We start from the raw sequence: 22,398 nt of genomic DNA, 5'->3' as shown, positions 1-22,398 counted from the left end.
TTCGGATTCTGTGTCTCCCTCTCTCTCTGACCCTCCGCCGTTCATGCCCTGTCTCTCTCTGTCTCAAAAATGAATAAACATTAAAAAACAAATTTGAAAGGTAAGGTAAGGAGCAGCAAGAGCCAGAGGTGAGAGGTAAGGATTATTTGACAAAGGATGGTTAGAGAAGATGTCACTGGGTGACTTTGAAGCAGAAATCTGACCAAAGTGAGAAAGCAAACCACATGATTAGCATCTGGGAAAGATCCAGACAGAGGGACCAGCAAGTGCAAAGATCCTGAGACAGGGCCAATAACTTCCCCCTGGAGCAATACATGTACACTTATTAACATATATTTGCATGTGTATGTGATCATGTTAATTATTTTTCTACATTAAATCAATGACTTTTAGGACAGTAATACTAAACTGCAAAATCCTGGGGCGCCTGGGTGGTTCAGTCGGTTAAGCGTCCGACTTCGGCTCAGGTCATGATCTCGCGGTTTGTGGGTTCGGGCCCCGCATAGGGCTCTGTGCTGACAGCTCGGAGCCTGAAGCCTGCTTCGGATTCTTGTCTTCCCCCTCTCTGCCCCTCCCCTGCTCCTGCTCTGTGTCTCTCTGTCTCTCAATAATAAATAAACGTTAAAAAAATTGTTAACTGCAAAATCCGTAAAGTCTTTCTTTTTTTTTTTTTTTTAACGTTTATTTATTTTTGAGACAGAGAGAGACAGAGCATGAACGGGGGAGGGTCAGAGAGAGGGAGACACAGAATCTGAAACAGGCTCCAGGCTCTGAGCTGTCAGCACAGAGTCTGACGCGGGGCTCGAACTCACGGACCGTGAGATCATGACCTGAGCCGAAGTCGGCCGCTTAACCGACTGAGCCACCCAGGCACCCCCGTAAAGTCTTTCTACTATTGATTCTTCTAGGTAAGATATTTATGAATCTTGTTGAGTGTGCACAGGTGCCTAGACTTGAGGCAGGGACTTCCTTTGCCCAATAGAAACTGAACCCAGCGGAAGCTCACTAAATGGTGCTGGTGGGATAACGAGCCATGCAGCACAGTGAATACCAAGACTGATGGGACAGAGATCCTGGGTGACCCAACTAAAGCTGGGTGGGGAGAATTTCCTTCTAGGGATTTTCTTACCTCTGTCCTTTTGCTCTAATTGCCGTGGACGTGCCAGGCGGCACAAAGTGGCTCCTGAGGGTGGTTCCTGCTGCTGCTGGGTAAAGGTCCCTTATCCAAAGCCAAGGACTAACACAAAGGAAAAATTCCTCTGATCTCAGTCCTTAGCAAGGGTTATGTCACCTGAAAGAGAAAAGCTTGGGGTGGGGTACGTGTGTGTGAAGGGTGGAAGGGAGTGAGAGAAGTCAGAAAGCAAGAGACCCGCCCTCCCTAATTGATTGGTGACAGTTTCCCTGAACTTGGAACCCCTATAACCCATCCCTACTTGGCGCTGTTTTTCATCCAGTGATGCCCTTATCCTTAAATTGCACTACTTCTGGCATGTTTGGTGTTCTTTACTACCCCCAGTAGCTAGATTGGCCTACTTTTAATTGTCAGATGGATAGGCCCTTTGCTTATCTGTTTGTATTCATTTTCATAGAGTATGAATTCTTAGACCATGTTCAGGAAAAACATATTCTAAATGTAGCTCAGTGTCTACCTTAATTGCTCATTACGAACAGGCACTCATAAAGGCTTTTTGATGATGATTATGACTGCAGTGATTACACTGGAAATCAAAGGCTACCTGTTATAATTTTGGACTGCTGCTCCTCTGGAATGCTAACCTCTTTTACAAGTCTTCTCTCATAAACTGGTTTCCACTGGACTCCACCCGAACCCTTTCCATTTGATGGCCAAGAGACCTATGTTTTAATCTCAGATCCACCAAAAACTTCTGTGTGTCTCTTACATGCCTTAGTTTCACAGTTTTCTAGTGCAGGATGGAAGAAGCTCACAGGACTTGCAAGTAGAAACAAGAGGTAAAATTAAAAAGTAGATACGGTAGATGCGGAAGGGCTTCAAGAGTAGGACGTGAGGAGGCTGTCAGAAGCTTCTCCTTCAGGCCCAGCCCTCTGAGACACTCTTCTTTCTCCCTGTAGACACACTTCTTCTTCCAGGATCCTCAGGTTCCTGGTCTGAAGGAGGAACCATGCTTGCGCGTCATCTTTCGCAGAGTTTCCTCCCGATGACCCTCTTGACCTCATTTTTGCCGCTTGCTTCTTCCTTACAGGCCTTCAAACAGATACTTTTCTAAGCCTGGAGGTCATTTATATCCCCATTCTGTTCTTGCTAAAAGAAAAACAATGTGCCAAAAAACAATGACTGGAATGAGAAATGTGCTGGAGTCAAACGGTGAGCCCCGCAACCTTCAGAAGACAGAAAAAGAACAGGCAAAAATAAACTCCAGGTGAATTAAAGACCTGAAATGGTAAAACAAATGAAATAAAACCTTCAAAATCATCTGAAAAAATATAAATATCTTTATGATCCTAAGATAGAATTTAAAAAGCCAAATTATGAAAAAGCAGAAGTTATAATAGCCAGTTTTGATAAAGCTGACTGTAACAAATCTGTAACAAATACTAAATACTCATATACAGGGGCGCCTGGGTGGCGCAGTCGGTTAAGCGTCCGACTTCAGCCAGGTCACGATCTCGCGGTCCGGGAGTTCGAGCCCCGCGTCAGGCTCTGGGCTGATGGCTCGGAGCCTGGAGCCTGTTTCCGATTCTGTGTCTCCCTCTCTCTCTGACCCTCCCCCGTTCATGCTCTGTCTCTCTCTGTCCCAAATATATATATATATATATATATATATACATTTTTTTTTTTTTTTTTAGTAGGTTCCACACCCAATGTGGGGCTTGAACTCATGATCCTGAGACGAAGAGTGACATGCTCCACCAACTGAGCCAGCTGGAAGCCCCTCTAAAAGTATTTTAAATAAGGTCAAAATACAAGTAACGGATGGGGAGATAGGGAGAAGGTATCTGCAATGTACATGCATATCAGAAAAAGATTGGTATTTAGCATCTGTAAAGGCTTCCTATAAACCAATAACAATAAAAAAGAAGATAAACAACCCAGTGGGAAGATAGACATAAGGTATGAATAGACAATTACCAGAAGACATTCAAACAATGGTACATATAAAAATCTATTCTACCTCTCCAGTATCCAGGAAAATGCAAAGTAAACTGACAAAGAGTTTCATTGCACATCTACTGGATTAGCAATAATCTAAAAGTCTGACCATTTTAAGTGTTGGTGAGAAACTAGGACTTGCATATCCTGTAAAACTGATACAACCACTTTGGAGAGCAACAGGGCAATATTTACTCAAGTTGAAAATGCATATATCCTCCGATCCAGAAAGTCTACTGCCTTGGAACAGTGTTTTTCAGTCCATTAGTGGGTCATGAAATCGTTTTAGTTAGTCGTGTCCAGCATTTTACAAAAATGGAATAGAATAGTAAATAGAGTGCAGATAGCCTAAGTATTATTTCACTAAACTTTTATTTTGTATATTAAATGAGTCTTGTTATAAAATGCATTTTTTTAATTGTTCATTTATTTTTGAGACAGCATGTGCGCACTGTCAGCGCAGAGCCTGATGCAGGCTTGAACTCATGAGCTGTGAGATCATGACGTGAGCCAAAGTTCGATGCTTAACGGACTAAGTCACTCAGGCGCCTCATAAATTGTATTCTTACCATGAGTTATGGTTAAAAAAAAAAACCACTCTGAAAACACTGCTTAAGAGGAACTCTCATACATAAGAACAAGGAAGCCTGTTCAAGGATGTTCCCCTACAAGGCAGTGTTTGTAATAATGAAACATTGAAAACAACATAAATGTTTATCAGTAACAAACAGAATAACAAACTGGAGTGCATTCATGAGATGGAACACCACACAGCAGCTAAAATTAATGAACTTGATCTACATGGATGAATTCTGAAAGCAAATTTGAGGGAAATAAAAATAAATGCCACTTGAAACCAATTACAGTTGACCTTTGAACAACACAGGGGTTGGGGTATTGATCCCTCACGCGGTCAAAAATCCATGTATGTCGGGGCGCCTGGGTGGCTCAATCAGTTGAGCATCCGACTTCAGCTCAGGTCATGGTCTCGCGGTCTGTGAGTTCGAGCCCCTCATTGGGCTCTGTGCTGACAGCTCAGAGCCTGGAGCTTGCTTCGGATTCTGTGTCTCCCTTGCTCTCTGCCCCTCCCCCACTCATGCTCTGTCTCTCTCTCTCTGTCAAAAATAAATAAACATTAAAAAAAATTAAAAAAATCGATGTATAACTTTTGACTCCCTCCAGACTTAACTATTGACCAGAAGCCTTACCAATAACATAGTCAATTAATACATATTTTGTATGTTCTATGTATTATATCCTGTATTCTTACAATAAAGTGTGCTAGAGAGAAGAAAATGTTATTTGGAAAATCACAAAGAAGAGAAAATACATTTATAGTCCCATACTGTATTTATTGAAAAAAATCTCCATATAAGTGGGAGTGGACCCGCATTGTGTCCCAGTTCACATTATAAATTAATTTACAAATATATAGGGGCGCCTGGGTGGCGCAGTCGGTTAAGCGTCCGACTTCAGCCAGGTCACGATCTCGCGGTCCGTGAGTTCGAGCCCCGCGTCAGGCTCTGGGCTGATGGCTCGGAGCCTGGAGCCTGCTTCCGATTCTGTGTCTCCCTCTCTCTCTGCCCCTCCCCCGTTCATGCTCTGTCTCTCTCTGTCCCAAAAAATAAATAAAAAACGTTGAAAAAAAAAAAAAAAAGATTCTCCTTCTCCTCAAAAAAAAAAAAAAAAGAATTTACAAATATAGAATTATGTTAGAAACAATATTTATAAAAGTCCATATGATTTTTCACATAGAAAAATATCACAGAAACGGTTTTTTGTACATACAGTCTGGGGGTGGGGGGTAGGTAGTCTGTTTGGTTGTCTTTCTTCATAATATTTAAAAAGTAATAGTGACGTTATTTATACCTCAATAAACTGAAAATAATTTTCTGTATTGTATATTTCAAAATAAAATTTTAAAGTAATGCTGTGAGTCTCAAAAAAGAATACACAGGGAAAAGTTAAAGTTTTTTTTACAATGTACTTGTGTTCCTTTCTCTAAAAAAAATTAAATCCCCAAACCAGCACTACTCCTATCAAGGACCCAACAACATGGTACAAAGGCAACTCAGGACATGATCTTGACCTTAATGGAATGCTGTTCCACTAAAATCAACAATTATCCACATTTTAATTAGCACTTTTTGAGTAAGTTCAAACAGGGGCTGTGCTGTGCAAACCCATGTTGTTCAAGGGTCAACTGTATATGAATATTGATTTATTAAGTAGGCTCCATGTCCAGCATGGAGCCCAACACAGGATTTGAACTCATGACCCTGAGATCAAGACCTGAGCTGAGATCAAGAGTCAGATGCTTAGGGGTGCCTGGGTGGCTCAGCTGGTTAAGCGTCCTACTTCGGCTCAAGTCATGATCTCACGGTTTGTGGGTTTGAGCCCCGCGTTGGGCTCTGTATGACAGCACAGAGACTGGAGTCTGCTACAGATTCTGTGTCTCCCTCTCTTTCTGCCCCTCCCCTGCTTGTGCTCTGCCTCTCTCTGTCTCTCTCGAAACTAAATAAACATTTAAAGAATCAGATGCTTAACCAGCTCAGCCACCCAGGTGACCCTGTATATGGATTTTTAAAACATTAAAAAAACTCATATAGTATATATTCATATGCATATATATTCAAATATATATATATGTAATCCATATTGAATATACATATACTTATATATAATTCATGTAATTTATATTCAATATATAATTATATATATTATAATATATATATTCAAAGTGTTAAAAGTGGACTGATACAAAGGGGATGCCCAGGAAGGGAGGGAAATGGGACTTGGGAAAAAGTAGGTATGATATTATTTATTCATTTTAGGTGGTGGATATGTAAGTGTACATTATAGTATTCCTTGTTCTCTTCCTTTTAAAATATTAATTTTTTTTTTTTTTTAGTAATCCCCACCCAAGATGGGGCTCGAACCCATGACCCAGAGATCAAGAGGCACATGCTCTTTGACAGACAGCCAGGCTTCCCAACCTTTTTAACACATAAGAAAAAAATGCAATTAAGAAGTTTTCATCTTGTTCAGATTCTGAAAGAATATCATAAAATTGTATTAAGCACTGGTTATTAAAACTCCTTCATTCTGGGATATTTTTTTTAGTGCCTTGGGATGAATAACCTGCCAAAGGCAGCCTGTCAAACTTAATGAATTAGTATCTAAGATTGGCAAATCACTGCAGTGAGTATTTCCACTAGCAAAAGAGATTTCTCTTTTCCTGAAATTTCAATCTTTCCTATCTTTGGACATGCTGTTCCTTCTTTTCACAAAGCCCTTCCTTCCGGTGCTTGTCTGCCAGGCAATCTCCAATTTATCTTCCATGATCTAGTTCCAGCGTGACTTCTCTTCATCTGGATGCTCTGTCCCCCACCACCAGATTTTATCAATGATTACTCCTTCCTTTAACTCTCACTGTGCCCTGAACATATTTCTCTGTTACAGCACCTATCACATGATAGCACAGTAACTTTCAAATGCCAATCTTCACTGCTAAACTTTTGAACTTCTTGAGGGAAAGGCCTACCTCTTATTTGCCCTTATTTTCCTAGAACCTAGCAGAATGGCTACAGAGTGGCCCCTCAAATGTTTATAAGATGAACGCCAAATTCTGATGACAAACCACATGATATATGGGTTTGGGGAGCTCAAATCTGATTCCCATTTATTGCACCACAAATCTGGACCGCTTTAAGGTGGTCCTTATTTTAGGGCATTCTATTGGTTCCTCACTATCTCTTGTCCAGGTCCTTATAATAACTCTTTTGTATCCTTAACCTTCAGTCTCTTCCCACTCTGATCCATCCTGGATGCCACCCCAGACTAATTTTTATAAAACATCATCTTTTCTTGTCATTCCTTTGGGCAAAATGCAGCAGGACTCTCTAATCCTTTCATATCAAATCCAAATCTCTAGTCTTCAGTCATGAGGCCTTCAGAAACCCAGCCTCACTTGAGTATTCCAAACATATCTCCCAATCATTTTATTATGTGAACTATCCTAGGGCTGGAATTACCTGTCTCATCTCTGATTTATTCTGAGCAACAAGAAAAATGGCTGGCCTGGGGGAGAGGCTTAATAATTGTGAGATCATTGAATAAATGAACTAATCCTAATATATAATCATTTGTTTCAGCCCAGCTAGTTTCTTCTTGTTTTGTATACACACCAAATTCATATCAGCCCATCTTTGTGTCTGCTAGTACCTAATAAACAACACTTAATAAAATGTATTGCAAAATAAGGCAGTGCCTTATTTTCCCAAAGAGAAGAACTAAAAAAATAGTTTTTGGTCAACCTCATATATATGAAATAGTCAACTGTCTACTTTAAGTAGTATTAATTTAGTGAACATACACTATCTAACATTATTTAGCAACACATTTAAAATCACATACGAAATAGAGATAATGCTTTTTCCCTCGAACTTTATAATACAATTTCATTCAAATTATCAGTGCTTTCATCATCATTCAAGCCAATTTTATCATCAGCTGGCCCAATTTACAGATCACACCATCCTCACATATATCCAAATTATTTGAGGACAGTTGGTTTTTTTAAATTCATGCTATGCTTATATATTCCTGATATCCACAATATAACCTTTCTGCTTTTTAATTTTTTTTTAACACTCATTTATTTTTGAGAGACAGAGTGAGAGCTGGGGAGGGGCAGAGAGAGAAAGAGAGAGACAAATCTGAAGCAGGCTCCAGGCTCTGAGCTGTCAGCACAGAGCCCGACATGGGGCTCAAACCCACAACTGCGAGATCATGACCTGAGCTGAAGTCGGACGCTCAACCGACTGAGCCACCCAGGTGCCCCGCTGCTGCTTTTTAAAAGGCTTACTCCGGGGCGCCTGGGTGGCTCAGTCGGTTAAGCGTCCGACTTCAGCTCAGGTCATGATCTCGTGATCTGTGGGTTTGAGCCCCGCGTCGGGCTCTGTGCTGACAGCTCAGAGCCTGGAGCCTGTTTCAGATTCTATGTCTCCCTCTTCCTCTGACCCTCCCCTGTTCATGCTCTTTCTCTCTCTGTCTCAAAAATAAATAAATGTTAAAAAAAAAAAATAAAAAAATAAAAGGCTTACTCCAACAAGATCTAACACTTGAAACTGTGAGGTCCTAAAGCCAGAATAATTCCTTAAATCTGTGTTAACGTTTTTCGCCTCCCTTTTAAGTAATTCCATACGGTGATCTCTGTAAGCTTGGAGAACCAGCATCGACTAAGGTCATTTCAGGCTGCATCTTCCCCAAACAGTATTTTGATTCAAAACGAAATATATAAAACAGGCACTGCGGGCTATAAGAGACTTCGTAAGAACACAAGATATAAGGCAACTTCTTTCCTGCAAAATTATTTTCAGAATAAAATAAAAAAATAAATAATAAATAAAACACTACCTTATATTCAGGTATATAAAATACTTATTCATGTAACAAATATTTAATGAGCATGTCTTGTGTCCCAGGCACTGTGCGAGGGACTATAAATACAGTGAGCTTAGAATTCCATGGAATTCATGAAATGCATAATGCCACAGCTGATTAATTATGATCATTTTAAGTACTATTAAGGACAAGTATACCTAGCTACAAGATAGATGAGTGACAGAGGAACCTAAATCTGTGGGATTAAAAAATAGTTTTCTCCAACAGTGCTGTTTATGTACAGTGCAGTAATTCACGTGCCCAGTCTGGGTTCAAATCCTGACTCAAATCTTGAGCAGGTTACTTAACCTCCCTTTCCTCATTTATAAAGTGGAGCTGGGGCGCCTGCGTGGCTGAGTCGGTTGAGCATCCGACTTCGGCTCAGGTCAAGATCTCACAATTCCGTGGGTTCCAGCCCGGCGTCGGGCTCTGTGCCGACAGCTCAGAGTCTGGAGCCCGCTTCCGATTCTGTGTCCCTCTTGTGTTCTGCCCCTCCCCCGCTCACTCTGTCACTCTCTCTCTCTCTCAAGAATAAATAAACACGAAAAAGAAAATAATAAATAAATAATAAAGTGGGGTTAATAACAGTATCTACCTCATGAAGTTATACTGAGGATTAAATGACATAATACACAGAAAGCATCAAGAACAATGCTGGCACATGGCAGTTGCTTAATAAACGCTAGCTATTATTACCATTTCAGCTGGAACTTGAAAGACAAACTGGGAGGGAGGGAAGACACTCCAAGCAAAGAGCAACATGCAAAAGCCCAGAGCATAAGGTTGCTTGGCCTAAAGTAGAACCGAAAGGCCAACGTTTCTTAGCATAGAAAGCTAAGGGGTTGAAAAGATACGATGCGGCATGAGAGGAGGCTGGGAAGACAGGATGAAGTCAATAATGCAAAGCCTTGTAGGCCGGGTCAAGGAGTCTGAACTTTATCCTAAGAGTCAGAGGAAACTTGAAAGGTTTTATAAAGGGGAGTGACAAGCTTAGATTTGCAATTTTCAAAGCTTTCTCTGGCTATGGAATAGAAAACTGGTTGGAAGGAGGCCAAAATAGATGAAAGGGAAACCAGTAAGGAAGCGGATTCAGTCTTCTGGATCAAAGGCGGGTGGTGGCACAGGAGAGAGGAAACTGGATGACTGAAGAAATAGTTAGAAGGCTGAACCAGCAAGACTTATGCGTGTATGTTGTGGTGAGGGGGCATGGAGGGAGAGGCACTAAATAATAAACATGTATTTGAGGAAGGAAGGAAGGACAGAAGGAGGGAAGGAAGGAAGGAAGGAAGGAAGGAAGGAAGGAAGGAAGGAAGGGAAAGAATTCCTGTGTTCTTGCCATATTGTTTTACTGCTCCCTCGACTCCATCTTTCCAGGCACAATACCTGCCTATTTCCTCCACAAAAGTGTCTCTGATTGATCTTGCCCCCTTCTTTCCATGAGTGTTCTAGAATTTTAGAGCTGAATATTTTTCTTTTTTTTTAAGTAGGCTCCACACCCAGCGTGGAGCCCAACATGGGGCTTGAACTCACAACCCTGAGATCAAGACCTGTAGAGCTAAATATTCTTGAGATACATAACAGTTGAGAGAACTTAGACACTGCCTGAAGACTGAAATCATGTTTTAGTCAACTTTCTATCCTGCCCACCTCATCTACCCAACAATTGTAGAGACCATCACTTACAGAACATTTTCTGACTTCATGAGCAGTAGTCATAAACAGTCTATGTTAATACGAAACTCTCTGACCCATTAAGGGTCATATGGAGTTTTCACAACCATTTTTTTCTTGGCTTTTCACAGAACTCTTATCAAATGAGTACTCTTACAGAAGAAATAGAGCTAAAGTAACTTGTCCAAGGTCACATACACTAAAGGAAATGGCAGTGCTAAGATTTGAACCTAGATCCTGTTTACCAATAGGATGCTTTTTACTACTCTCCATGTAGGGTAAATATTCATATGTACTCAAGACAGCAAACTAACTCTGGGCAGCAGCTAAGCACCACCTCTAAGAATCCTTCCCAGTTTCAGTAATTAGTTTAACTCAAAAATATTTATTGAACACCTACTACATCCCAGGCATGGCGCCTATTGTTAGGGGTAGGGTACAGCAGTGAACAAGGCAGGAAGGTGCCTGCCCTCAGTCTAGTTCAGGGAGCCCGCCAAACAAGGAAACAAATGTATAAACAATGTAAGTGGTAAGTTGATGGAGGGAGGGAGGTGGGGGATGGGCTAGAAGGGTAAGGGTTACTAAGGAGGGCACTTGTGATGAGCACTGGATTTTGTATATAAGGCATAAATCACTGACTTCTCTTGAAACCAATATTGCACGTGCATGTTAACTACAATTTAAGTTAATGTGTATATATATACATTATACATTATACATATGTATATAATGTATATATGATTGTATACATGTATAACACATATGTATATATGTATAACACGTACGTTTACATGTATAATACATTATATGTAACACATGTACGCATATATGTATAATACATGTATAATGTATTACATTATATATATACACATATACATACACACACAAGGTGATGGAAGAAAATGTGTACCCTTTTTGTTGGCATTACTTTGGATAAAGTGGACAGAGGAAGCGCCTCGGAAAAGTGACACTTCAGACCCGATCTTGGTCTTCAGGAGGCTTTTAAGGAAAGATACCTTCCCACAAACCTAGTTTGGAAAAAGCTGGCTAAAGTAAAAAGGTATTTAGTGCGCACAGGGGCCGCTCCCTCATCGCCTCGACTGACACTGGACAGTTCCCGGCCGCCGCCACTAGAGGGCGCCTCGGGCCCCAGCCCCCAGGAGGCGCCTTGGCCCCAGTCACTGCCACCGTGACACCTGGTACCGTCCCCGCCCCCCCAACCCCCCTCCACCGCCTCAAGGCCCCGAAGTCCGGAGTAAGGACAGAGGGCAAGGGAGGCGCTAGGAAGCCCTAGTGAATCGCGAGGGGTCAGCAGGTCCTCAGAGAGAGGACGTCCTCAAGATCGCAAAACCAACCACTGCCGTAAGTCCTCATTCCCTTCGGGACAACCCGCTTCCGGCGCTTTTAAACAAGGAAATACTGGCTGCATCCAATCCCGCTCCTTCTTTCGCCACCTAGTTAGCATCGGTTCCTCGCCAGGGGAGCCTCAGACAGGCCGTCTATGGACACCAATCAGCGCTCAGGAAAGACGCATGCGTTCTGGAACGAACGTGACGTACAGTGAACTTTGACCTGAAGACGACCTCTTTCCTTCTCTCCCGCCCTCGCTGTGAAGATGGCGCTCTCCAGGGTGTGCTGGGCTCGGGCTGGTCTGTGGGGTTCGGCGGTCACCCCCGGACCTTATGTCACCCGGAAGCTGCAACTTGCTCGCCCTCGCGCTGGCCTGGCCTGGGGGGCCCCTCGGTGAGGGACGTGGGAGAAAGGAAAGCGTTTCTGATGTTCAGGCCCTTCCAGTCTCTCAACCTTGTTTGCATGGCTTTTCTTAATTCTTAGCGTTACACGGCCTAGCCCCGGGTTTTTATTCTGCTCAGAATTCGCACCCCGATCCCTACTAGTCATATGGCTTCCTGACCCGCTTCAACTTTCAGGGCTCCATATTGTCCGAATCCCCCACGTATTCCGAGCTTTCAGCCTCCCTTTTTCTACTCCAGCTTTACGGCTGCTTGTCTGGATCCCATCTCTCTGGCCTTAGCCTGCTGTTCAAATGGTCCCTCAGGCCTTGCGCTCCCTGCAGACTCATACCCACACCCAACATTCCTTCCCGTCTGATCTTTCATCTGCCCGATCTGTTTTTCTTTTCTGATCGCTTATCTCTTCCTGAGCCCAAGATCTTCCTTGGATTTCAGAAGTTTCAGGCCTTAGCATACATTCCCTGAGACCTGGTGTTTTACATTAGTGTGAACGGACTCCAGGACTGATGCCCAGATAGTCTCTTTGATCTTCCTTGTAGGTCTTCAAACCTCCACCTTTCTCCAAAGGCAGATGTGAAGAGCTTGATTTCTTATGTGGTGACCAAGACCAAAGTGATTAATGGGAAATACCATCGTTTCTTGGGTCGTCATTTCCCCCGCTTCTATGTCCTGTACACAATCTTCATGAAAGGTAAAACCAAAACAGAAATCCCTTGAATCAGTTCATGAGTCAAAGAGTTAGAATGAGTAAGAGTGTTTGCATGTTCTGCTATGTGATATGAGCTGGGGGGGTGGTTTCTGTGTCATAAATGCTTGAGCGTGAAACGAATTCTTTTAAGTTAGCACTTCTGGAGAATGTTTCTAGAAAAGTATTATGACAACAACTTCTGAGAGCATCCGGAGGGGGATGCCTATAGGTATTTTTGCACTTTTCTTAACCATACGCAGCTGCCTATTATGGAAATTCTTTGACATGCACCAGGCCAGACGTCTATGGCTGCACAGACCTGCCCTGTGATTTATCAGTGGACTTGGCCCATAAGCAGATGTGGTTTAATGGTTATCACAAATCTATAGGTAGCGTATTGTGGAAATTGCACTACATATACTTGTTTTCTGGATGTTTTCATTAAAATCAAAGCTGAGCTAGTTGCTAAGAGATGGTATAATGATACATGTCCACTCTGGTGCCAGACTGCCTGTGTTCAAATCCTAGCTTGTCACTGGCTATGTGATTGGACTAGTTACTTAACCTCTCTGTTCCTTGTTTTTTTCATCTGTAAAATACAGCAAATAATAATAGAACCTACCTATTGACCCACATGGTTGTGAAGATTAAATACATCAATATTTGTAAAGTACTCATGGCCTGATCATAGTATGTGCTCAATAAATGTACCTCTATTATTATACTCTGTACTTTTATCATAACACCAATTACAACAAAGTACCATGTTGTCAGCTGTGGATATTATCATGATTATTACTAGCTTCATGGAAAATCTAAAGTAGAAATAGAATGGCTACTTTCTCTGCTCCCGGTTTATAGCTATGATTAAATGAGAAAAAGGTCCGAAAAAATATTTTGGTTGGTTTGTTTTTAGGCTTTTGATTGTGTAAAGTTTTAAATGTACACAAAAGTAGAGAGAATAATGTAATGAATTTCCATATACTCAGTCTCACTTCAACAGCTACCAACTCATGGCTGCCGGTCTTACTTCATTTATACACTTGCCTTCTCCTGTATAATTTTGAAGCCAACCTACACATTATATCATTTCGTTCATAAATATGAAAGCATTTTTAAGAACTAAAGCCCTAGATAAAATGTAAGAATAATCATCGAATGAAGAAAAAAATTGAACCATAGAAATCTGTTGAATTATACTATTTCTAAAAGTGTTCTAGAAAGAAGATAAGTTAATATCTGGTTGGGGAAAAGATAAGGTTAATTGAGCAAGACTTCCTGAAGTTAGGGAGCTTTTGAATTTTTTTTATTTCTAAATGTTTATCTCTTTTAAGAGAGAGAGAGGGTGCACACGCGTACAGCAGGTGAAGGGCAGAGAGAGACAGGGAGAGACAACCCCAAGCAGGCTCCACCCTGTCAGTGCAGAGCCTGATGCGAGGCTCAAGCCCATAAGCCGTGAGATCACGGCCTGAGCTGAGATCAAGAGTCGGACGCTCAACTGACAAAGCCACCCAGCACCCCTTGAATTTTCATTTTAAGGAGGGAGCAGGCAATGAACCAGAAGAGGGAGACCATTCTATAGTAGATCACAGAAGGCCGGCTTGGCTGGGAGATAGGTGTTGTGTTGCGGGGGAAAAGAATGAGAAAAGAGATACAAGTTGGCCTCACAAGAGTTTTAAGTGTCCTAGTTTAGAGCTCTGATTTAGAGTAATTTTGGGGAGCGACAAGTACGTGCATTGGGGTTAGACATGGAGTAGGGACCTGTGGTAAGATTCACACTGGGATAACATTACACTCTGTCCTCTACTTTAATGAGGCAGGATTGCAGATGTTTTGGGCTGATGCCAAAAAGGCTAGAAGAATAAAGACATATATGTGGAAGCACAATGTAAAGTTTCATCAACTTTCATACCGGGAGATGGAGCATTTGAGACAGGTATGGGCCAGGGGCAGATACCCAGAAGTTCATGGTGAGGTAATTAAAGTTAACTAAGATCTCAAGTGTTTTTTGTTTTGTTTTGTTTTTTCCTTTCCTATCTTGTCCACCACTGATCATCCTTTCCCCTCTGCTGTGAGATCAAAGTATCGAACTAAGTAAGAACATCGGGTTATTGGTCAGAATTGGGTTTATTCGGAGTTGTAGCCCTCTGTAACAGAGCTCCATAGAGATTCTGGCATCCTTGCTGAATGAAAGTTGTGGACACTAAAATCGAGTTCATTTCTGATACATAAAAATCTGCAAGGATCCCAAAGGCAGCAGGAAAGTAGTATTTGGTAGTGACTTGATGGTGTTCACTTTGGTGGTGACTTTGAAACTGAGAGCGAGAACCTGGGACCCATTTGGCACATCAGGAAGAATTTGTTGAGAGATTTGGTATAATGTCAGGCCCTGTACTAGACATTATTTGGGATACAAAAATGAACAAATCAGGGCTTCTGTCCTCAACGAATTTACCAACTAGAGGTAGATAGAAATAAGCTTGATCCTTCTCTGGGCTGTAATAGAAATTTACTGCACAGTGTTGGGGAGGGATTGTCCATTGTATTAAGAACTTACTTGGGTTAAAACTGCGTCTGTGTTTATTTCTGCTTAGTTCCGCCGAGACGTCACCAAGTGTCTTTTCCTAGGTATTATTTCCATTCCACCCTTTGCCAACTACCTGGTCTTCTTGCTAATGTGAGTACAGACTTCTATCTTCCCAGCGTATTGAAGATATATAGATTTTTTTTTAATTCAAAATTATTTTAAGAAGAACTTTCCATTTCAGAAATAGGCAGAGATTATCACATTTCCTGCTCCAGTCTTCTAATTAGCCACACTTGGTAACACTTGGATTACTGGGTTAGCTGTAGGTGTAGGTAGCGTAGACTTTTCCTGCCTCTCAGCTGCCTCTGTGTGTTGTGAAATAAGATTATGACCTTTTCCATCATCCCTAGAGGCAGCAACCCACTCCCTGAGAGGCTTAGCAATTTGGGACAGTTTTTTTAGGAGAGAAACGCATTTCATATCCTGATCACATAAATCTTTACTTTGTATCCAAACACGACACTTTTGATGATTGATTGATTGATTGATTTTTTAAGTTTATTTATCTTGAGAGAGAGGAGAGAGAGAATCTCAAGCTGGCTCTGCACTGTCAGCACAGAGCCCAGTGCAGGGCTAGAACTCACAAACCGTGAGCCGTGTGACCTGAGCCGAAGTCAAGAGTTGGATGCTTAATCGACTGAGCTACCCAGACCCCCCCCCCCCCCAAAGATGACACTTTTAAACTTTGATCTTGTGTGTTTTAGTTATCTGTTGCTACATAACAAACAACCTCAAAGCTTAATAGCTTTTCATGGTTTCGTGGGTCAGGAAATTGGGCAGGGTTCAGGTGTGTGACTGATTTTTCTCTTCCGTGTGATGTTGACAGAAGTCTCTCAGTGATATTTAGCTGATGAATGGACTGGTCTGGATGATCTAAGATCACTCTTATGTCTGGTGCCTTAGCAGGGATGGCCGGAAGGCTGGGACTGTCAGAGTGCCTATATGTGGCCTCTTTAATATGGTGGCCTCAGAGTAATAGGACTTCTTACATGGCAGGCAGCTCAGGGCTCCAAGGGTGAGTGTTTCAGCAAATAAGAATCCGGGTGGCCTTTTATAACTTAGCCTTGGAAGTCACAAAGACTCACTTCTGCTCTGCTTTATTGGTTGAATCAGTCACCCAGATTTAAAAGTAAGGGGGACATAGACCTTCCTCCTCAATGAGAGTGTTGCCAGAGAATTTGTGGCCGTGCTTTAAAACCACCACACATGCGGAAAATGAATTAAAAAACAAATTTGACTTTCACATTTTGTATACACATACGGACTGTGCAACAGCTTGAGGTTGTCACCATCACATATAATGACCGGCTCTGTCTGCATCTGTCTCCCGGTCTGTCCAGCATATGTTCTTCAGATGCTTTGGTTCAAAAGGAGTCATTTTATCCAATTACTGCATGCGAGGCTATTCCACCACTGCTTGCTTTCACAAACCTCAGTAATGTTGCTTGAAATTGTGCTTCCGTGTCTCTTAAACCTTGGTCTGAGACTTATTTACAGAACAGTGAGGTAGGGAGTAATGTCTCCATTTCTTCTTCCTAGTATTCATATCTGCCAAATGCTTTCTTAGATCGCTTTGAAGATGCTGGTTTCAGCAAGTGACATTGTGATTCCTTTTCCTTTCAGGTACCTGTTTCCTAGGCAGCTACTGATCCAACATTTCTGGACCCCAAAGCAACAAATTGATTTCTTAGATATCTATCATGCTCTCCGGAAGCAGTCCCACCCAGAAATCCTTGGCTATTTAGAAAGGGTTATCCCTCTCGTTTCTGATGCAGGACTCCGGTGGCATATGACAGAGCTGTGCACCAAGGTATTCCTCTAGCTAACCCTTCCTGCAAACTAGGACTCTTGTTAGATCCAGTTTGCACTAAAACTAGGAAAGAGAGCCAGTCAGGAGCTTCCTAACCTCTACCAATCTCTTGGCTCTCCCAAGATACAGCATGGTACCCACCCAGCAATACATGATATCCTGGCTCTGAGAGAGTGTTTCTCTAACCATCCTCTGGGCATGAACCAACTCCATGCTTTGCAAATGGTGAGCACTTCGAGGCTTTCTCTGTTCCGCAGCCTCGCCTTGCCTCAGGTTCTGTGTATGGTAATGCCGTGCTGACTTTCTCCTCCTGTGTCTTTGCGTTACAGAAAGCCTTGAGTCGAGCCATGCTTCTCACACCTTATCTGCCTTCTTTCTTGTTGAGACACCGTTTAAAGACTCATACCACTGTAATTCACCAACTGGACAAAGCTTTGGCAAAGCTGGGGATTGGCCACCTGACCCCTCAGGAAGTGAAATCGGTAAGAATTTGATGGCAATATCAACCCTCAATCCTTGGTGGGCTTTTGAGCTCACAGGACTGGGAGCTTACAGAGACCTCCACCATGTTTTGGTTGTTAGAACAAAGCCCAAACTCTTTATTCTTTCACTTCGTTTCTGTGTCTTTTTTTCTCAGTGAACTCATGGGAGGGAATTGCCCAGAGTAGTTTTGGCTTATGGCCTTTCAAAAACCAGGGACACTGTTCTTTAGACCTACTATTTTTGGTTATATAGTCCTCTTTGCTTGTCTTCTTGTCCATAGTTCAGATTGCCACAGAGAAAGGTTTCTTGTGGGGATGAGATTGGAACTTACTTAGAGGTTTTGAATTATTAGTGGGTTTACAGTTCATGGCCATACTTACTATGTGATTATTGAGGACTGTTTCTCTTCTGGGTGATAATAGGCTTGTTATCTTCGTGGCCTGAATTCTACCCATATCGCTGAAGAGAGGTGTCGAACTTGGCTGGGAGAATGGCTACAGATTTCCTGCAGCCTGAAAGGTAAGACCCATCCCTGTGGTTATGCCACTCAAATTCAAATAATTTTTATATTTTATTCTGAGATTACTTTGGAGTTGATGAGTGAGTACTGTGAGACCCTTATCCTGTGTATAAACTCATTTGCCTACAGGGGCTAAGCAGGTAGTGAAGTAGACTGTGCAAGACAAGAGGCAGTAGCGGGGACTTGGGGGAACCAAGACTACGTGCATGCCAGTCTGAAGCAGTTTCTCAGCCTCAGCACTACAGATGCTTCGTCCTGGGGGCTACCATGTGCATTAGAGGGTATCTAGCAGTATCCCTGCCCTCTACACACTAGATGTCAGTAGCGCCCTCCACCCCAGTTCTGATCATCAAAAATGTCTCCCAACATTGGTGGATGTCCTGTGGGGGAAGGGGGAATAGAATTATCCCGGGTGAGAAGCGCCAGTCTAAAGGCATTCAAACTCAAAACAGAAACACTTGGAGCACCTGGCTGGCTCAGTCGGTAGAGCATACAACTCTTGATCTCAGGGTTGTGAGTTCGAGCTCCACGTTGGGTGTAGAGATGACTTAAAAATAAATCTTGGGGCACCTGGGTGGCTCAGTCGGTTAGGCGTCCGACTTTGGCTCAGGTCACGATCTCACGGTTTGTGAGTTCAAGCCCCGCGTCGGGCTCTGTGCTGACAGCTCAGAGCCTGGAGCCTGTTTCGGATTCTGTGTCTCCCTCTCTCTCTGCCTCTCCCCTGCTCACACTCTGTCTCTGTCTCTCTCAAAAATAAAACGTTTTTTTTTTAAGTTTAAAATAAAAACAAATCTTCAAAAAAAAACCCCACAAAATCAAAAACAACTGGCTAAATAAAAAGTATCTGAGGGTGGGTATTAGGCCTGTGAGTCACTTATTGGAACCTTTGGCTGGGCTTTGATGTTTTCTAAGCCTGTGAATAGCAGGGTAGGCCTACTAATCTCCTTGGAGCCAAGAAATGTTTCCAGAGCACCAGCTTCTAGCAGAAGAATCCCAAGGGTGACAATAGTTAGTGTTCACTACCATTAGCATCTCTGAGTTTTCTCCCACCAGCACATGAGAGGCAAGAAGTGAGGATGAGGAGAAAGGAATACCTGGTGGAAGGAAAGGACAGCATACGTGGCAGGGACTGGGGTGAAGCAGGGGACCTTCAAGAACAGTAGCCTCTCGATGTCACACCTCCCTGCACTTGGCTTCCCGACTCCAGGATCAAGCCCTGCCCCCTCCCCCCCCCCCCAGGTGACTGTTCCCTGGCCAAACCATTAACATTGATGGTGTTTTCAGAAGCTGAGCTGTCCCTCTTGCTACACAACGTGGTCCTGCTTTCCATCAACTACACCGGCTCAAGGCGCTGAATGAACGTGGAGCGGGTGGCATCATCCTGCAGTCACACAGTACGGCAGCGTGGTACCAAACAGCACTGGCCGGCAAAGCATCTGTGTGCCCTGGCGGGGGTGTGCGGGAGGCAGAGGAGCAGGTGCCCGCGGGCTTCCCAGCGTGGTACCCTCGAGGGAGGGAGCTGGAACCGAAACAGACCCTCTTACCAGAAGTGTCATCCCAACTTCCTCACCATCAGCCAGAGCCGGCAGCAGCCTCCGTACTGGGCTTTAATTGTGACGTTTTGAGTTCAGATCCTAGGAAGTGAGCTTTTGCCCCAGGTGGGGCAAGTCCTAGCAGCCTCGGACTTAACCACTGCCACATTCTTTACAGCTGGGTTTTTGTTAGTTTCCGGCTGGGGAGGGGGGCAGCCCTGTTGAAACTGGAGCATTTACATCTGTGCGTGTCCTTTGATGCTGCCCTCAATCCTTTTTGTGACCAAAAATAGGCTTTTTATTTTTATTTTTATTTTTGGTCCCCTCACTGGGTTAACCACTCCCTTTCCAAGTCCATGAAACATTTTTTTTTTTTTAAAGCAAATAGTTATTCATATATGGGAACATTCTGATGGCAACGATGCAAGGAAATACAAGTGCCACTTGACCCTTTCCGTGTTTATAGCCTTCACCCCACCCTTGTCTTAATTTCCGGGCTGTGGTGCAGCCTCCACAGATCTTAAACTCTGCTACCTCCGCTGAGTTGCGGCAGTCCGGCTGTAACTGCCAGTGGCCGCCTTTGGGCCCTGGATTAAGCCTCCAAGGCACTAACGACCACCCTGCTTGGGAGCCCGGGAGCGGTCTGCGTCGAGAGTATGTTGGGTTTAGCTTTTGTCCCTGTACACTAGTGACGTGTAATAACTTATTGTTAAATGCATGAAGCACTGTTTTAAAGCCAAGTAAAGACTGCCTGAAACCAGTTGCTGGAAGTGACTTCTGCATACTCGGATGATTTTGCTAAAACTCCTTTGACAAGACGGACGTAACCTAACTAATGGAGACGAAGTCAGTTGGGATAGAAGCTTCTGATGGGATGGAAGTTCTGAGGGAACGGATTTGACACTGATCCTCTGCTCGATTTTAACGCGATAACCAGGAACAGAGAATTTTATATATATTATAGATACATACATAATCTGTAAAAATTATATATATATGATTGTAAAGAAAACAGGATTAGCAGATGAGCCCCCAGGATACGGACTATAGACAGGGAAAAGCTTCAACAGGGGAGCATCAGGCGTGCTCCAGCTTGGGTGCATAAGGGCATACGATGCATGTCAAGTTCTTGACGCTCCAAAGAGAATGTTCTGTTTTTCCATCGTAAAACATTTCTGTTGTTAACATTAATATCTAACTGACCTAATTGGTTTTATATACAACGCTGGAGAAGCACCCTTTGTCTAACAAGTAACTAAGTTGTGGCCTGCCAGGATAAAGAATAACACACCATTCTTTTGAATATTTCTTTAATATTACATTTAAATATTCTCTTTAAATACAGCATTATCACAATGTAAAGGACCTAAAAGGCAAAAAAAAAAAAAAAATTGTTTTCAGAGAACCAGACAAGCTTTGGATTCACATTGAAAATACTACCTGTGTACAGTATATGAGAAAGGAAACTGGAAAATCTTAAGAGTTGCAGTAATAAGAGATTTCTTTTACCTAGGCCTAGACTGAGTGGGACTGAAGCCATACGGTCCTGTGATCAGAGGCCTAGGCTTAGCTTTTCTAGCAACCATGAGCGAGAACTGTGTCCAGCTCAGGTAGCACCAGAAACGAGATGGACTAGGTTGTAGAAAAGGCCCTTTGCTTAACAAGACAGTTAATGCTCAGTGTTAATATTTCAGCATTTAAAAACTTGGGATCGGCGGGAGTCAGAAGTGTTGTTCCTGGAGGGACGGACTTGGATTAAGAAACTAGTTTTTCAGAAAAATCAAATCTCTTGGGGGCTGGCAATGAGTTTAATAATGAGATTCCAATTCTTGGCTTGACCCCAAAGGCTAAAGGGTCTCTTACCAAACAGGTGGAATCCACTTCCAAAGGTGAGGCTGGAGCCTTCCTAAGGAGGGAATGTTTAGAGCCCACGCTCCCCTCCCGATATAAGCTTTCAGGAAGAAAGTCAGTTTGCAGTTTAAGCTTCAGCCTTGTATTCAAGGGGATGGCCGATCGTGGGGGAGTGTGGCTTGGCTTGGGATAGTGTCTACACCTCGGGTGCTTAAGACTCTCTTGTTTTGTGAGGCTAGAGGATGGGGAGGGACAAGGTCTTGTACTGAAGAACTCCCCTCCAAATGTAAAACCAAGCAAAACCAGGAATGAACTGGAGAGGCAGACTGGGTTAAAAGACGTATCTGTTTAAGTACAAGGCCTCACAGGCTCAGTTTAGAGATTTTCTAGGTGAAATGTTGCTGTGACATACATAAAGAGTGCGTTCACGTCCCACAAGAAAAGTTTGTGAGCAAGGTAAGTAGGAAGAGTTCTCTCCCCACCAAAAGCAAACAGTTTTCCACTTGTTCTTTCTTGGTCAATAAACCATACCAGAAGTGAAGTGTGATGTAAAGGATGCTAGTGGAGAGTGTTTTTTGCTCCCTACTGACTCCATTTTAAAATGGACGCAAAGAGAACTAATAAGAATTCAGCGGTGTTTAGCAGAGCGCATCCTAGAACATGAGCTGGACATAAGAAGAACGGGAACCGTGTCCCCCCATGGAGGTAAGACCCGAATTTGAGTCCCACTCTATAGATCTCAAAAGTAACAGTCAGAAGTTGAACTCTTTGGAACCTGGGAGCTGTGTGTAGCAATTAAGAATTCGTTTGGCTTCCAATTTTTATGTATCAAGTTGGAGGGATCCAATAAACATTTGCAGTTGTCAGGGTGGGGGGGCTGGAATAGCAAAACTCTCTTAACCCTGTATATCCAAGGACCACAAGGGTAGT

At 42.9% G+C, this 22,398-nt stretch overlaps 2 protein-coding genes and 1 long non-coding RNA gene across 20 annotated transcripts in view; 1 reads left to right on the top strand and 2 right to left on the bottom strand.

Moving 5' to 3' along the window:
* The window catches only part of SLC11A2 (solute carrier family 11 member 2), a 43,338-nt gene extending 41,054 nt beyond the window's left edge, over positions 1 to 2,284 (bottom strand). For 3 of the 6 annotated variants that reach the window (XM_019419356.2, XM_019419358.2, XM_019419361.2), the window contains exons 1-2: positions 1,737 to 2,284; positions 1,130 to 1,291 (exon numbers count right to left, since the gene is read on the bottom strand). The gene's annotated coding sequence lies outside the window, so the exon portion shown is untranslated. The remainder of the gene's footprint in view (positions 1 to 1,129; positions 1,292 to 1,736) is intronic. The other 3 variants (XM_019419357.2, XM_019419359.2, XM_053895675.1) reach the window with 3 other exon arrangements.
* Positions 2,285 to 2,290: 6 nt separating this feature from the next.
* Positions 2,291 to 11,769, bottom strand: LOC128775057 (uncharacterized). Its single transcript, XR_008419663.1, has 3 exons — positions 11,602 to 11,769; positions 11,157 to 11,274; positions 2,291 to 2,412 (listed from the first exon to the last, which is right to left on the bottom strand). It is a non-coding gene; the product is annotated as an uncharacterized LOC128775057 (long non-coding RNA).
* LETMD1 (LETM1 domain containing 1) lies at positions 11,494 to 20,377 on the top strand. Of its 13 annotated transcripts, none has more exons than XM_053895679.1 (9): positions 11,494 to 11,608; positions 12,537 to 12,688; positions 14,502 to 14,621; positions 15,280 to 15,362; positions 16,896 to 17,082; positions 17,206 to 17,307; positions 17,412 to 17,564; positions 17,988 to 18,084; positions 19,370 to 20,377. In XM_053895679.1, exons 3-9 carry the CDS (start codon positions 14,514 to 14,516, stop codon positions 19,438 to 19,440), a joined length of 801 nt encoding a protein of 266 aa, XP_053751654.1. In that variant the 5' UTR covers positions 11,494 to 11,608; positions 12,537 to 12,688; positions 14,502 to 14,513; the 3' UTR covers positions 19,441 to 20,377. The 13 variants fall into 13 exon arrangements, with proteins under 13 accessions (XP_053751654.1, XP_053751653.1, XP_019274912.1 ...); XM_053895678.1 differs by having other exon boundaries at positions 11,495 to 11,608; positions 14,506 to 14,621; XM_019419367.2 differs by lacking the exon at positions 11,494 to 11,608 and adding an exon at positions 11,839 to 11,989 and having other exon boundaries at positions 14,506 to 14,621.
* Positions 20,378 to 22,398: the final 2,021 nt, after the last annotated feature.

Source organism: Panthera pardus, unplaced genomic scaffold (genome assembly GCF_024362965.1).
Source record: "Panthera pardus isolate Hobbes unplaced genomic scaffold, ASM2436296v1 HiC_scaffold_6, whole genome shotgun sequence".
Classification (NCBI taxonomy): domain Eukaryota; kingdom Metazoa; phylum Chordata; class Mammalia; order Carnivora; family Felidae; genus Panthera; species Panthera pardus.
The sequence above is the reverse complement of the archived record's forward strand: the minus strand, read 5'-3'. Positions and strand labels throughout refer to the sequence as shown.

Coding starts and splice junctions, on each gene's coding strand:
- LETMD1 (XM_019419365.2), top strand. CDS start 11,862: ATGGCGCTCTCCAGGGTGTGCTGGGCTCGGGCTGGTCTGTGGGGTTCG. Junction 11,990..12,515: donor CTGGCCTGGGGGGCCCCTCG/GTGAGGGACGTG, acceptor ATGCCCAGATAG/TCTCTTTGATCTTCCTTGTA. Junction 12,689..14,505: donor GTACACAATCTTCATGAAAG/GTAAAACCAAAA, acceptor TTAATGAGGCAG/GATTGCAGATGTTTTGGGCT.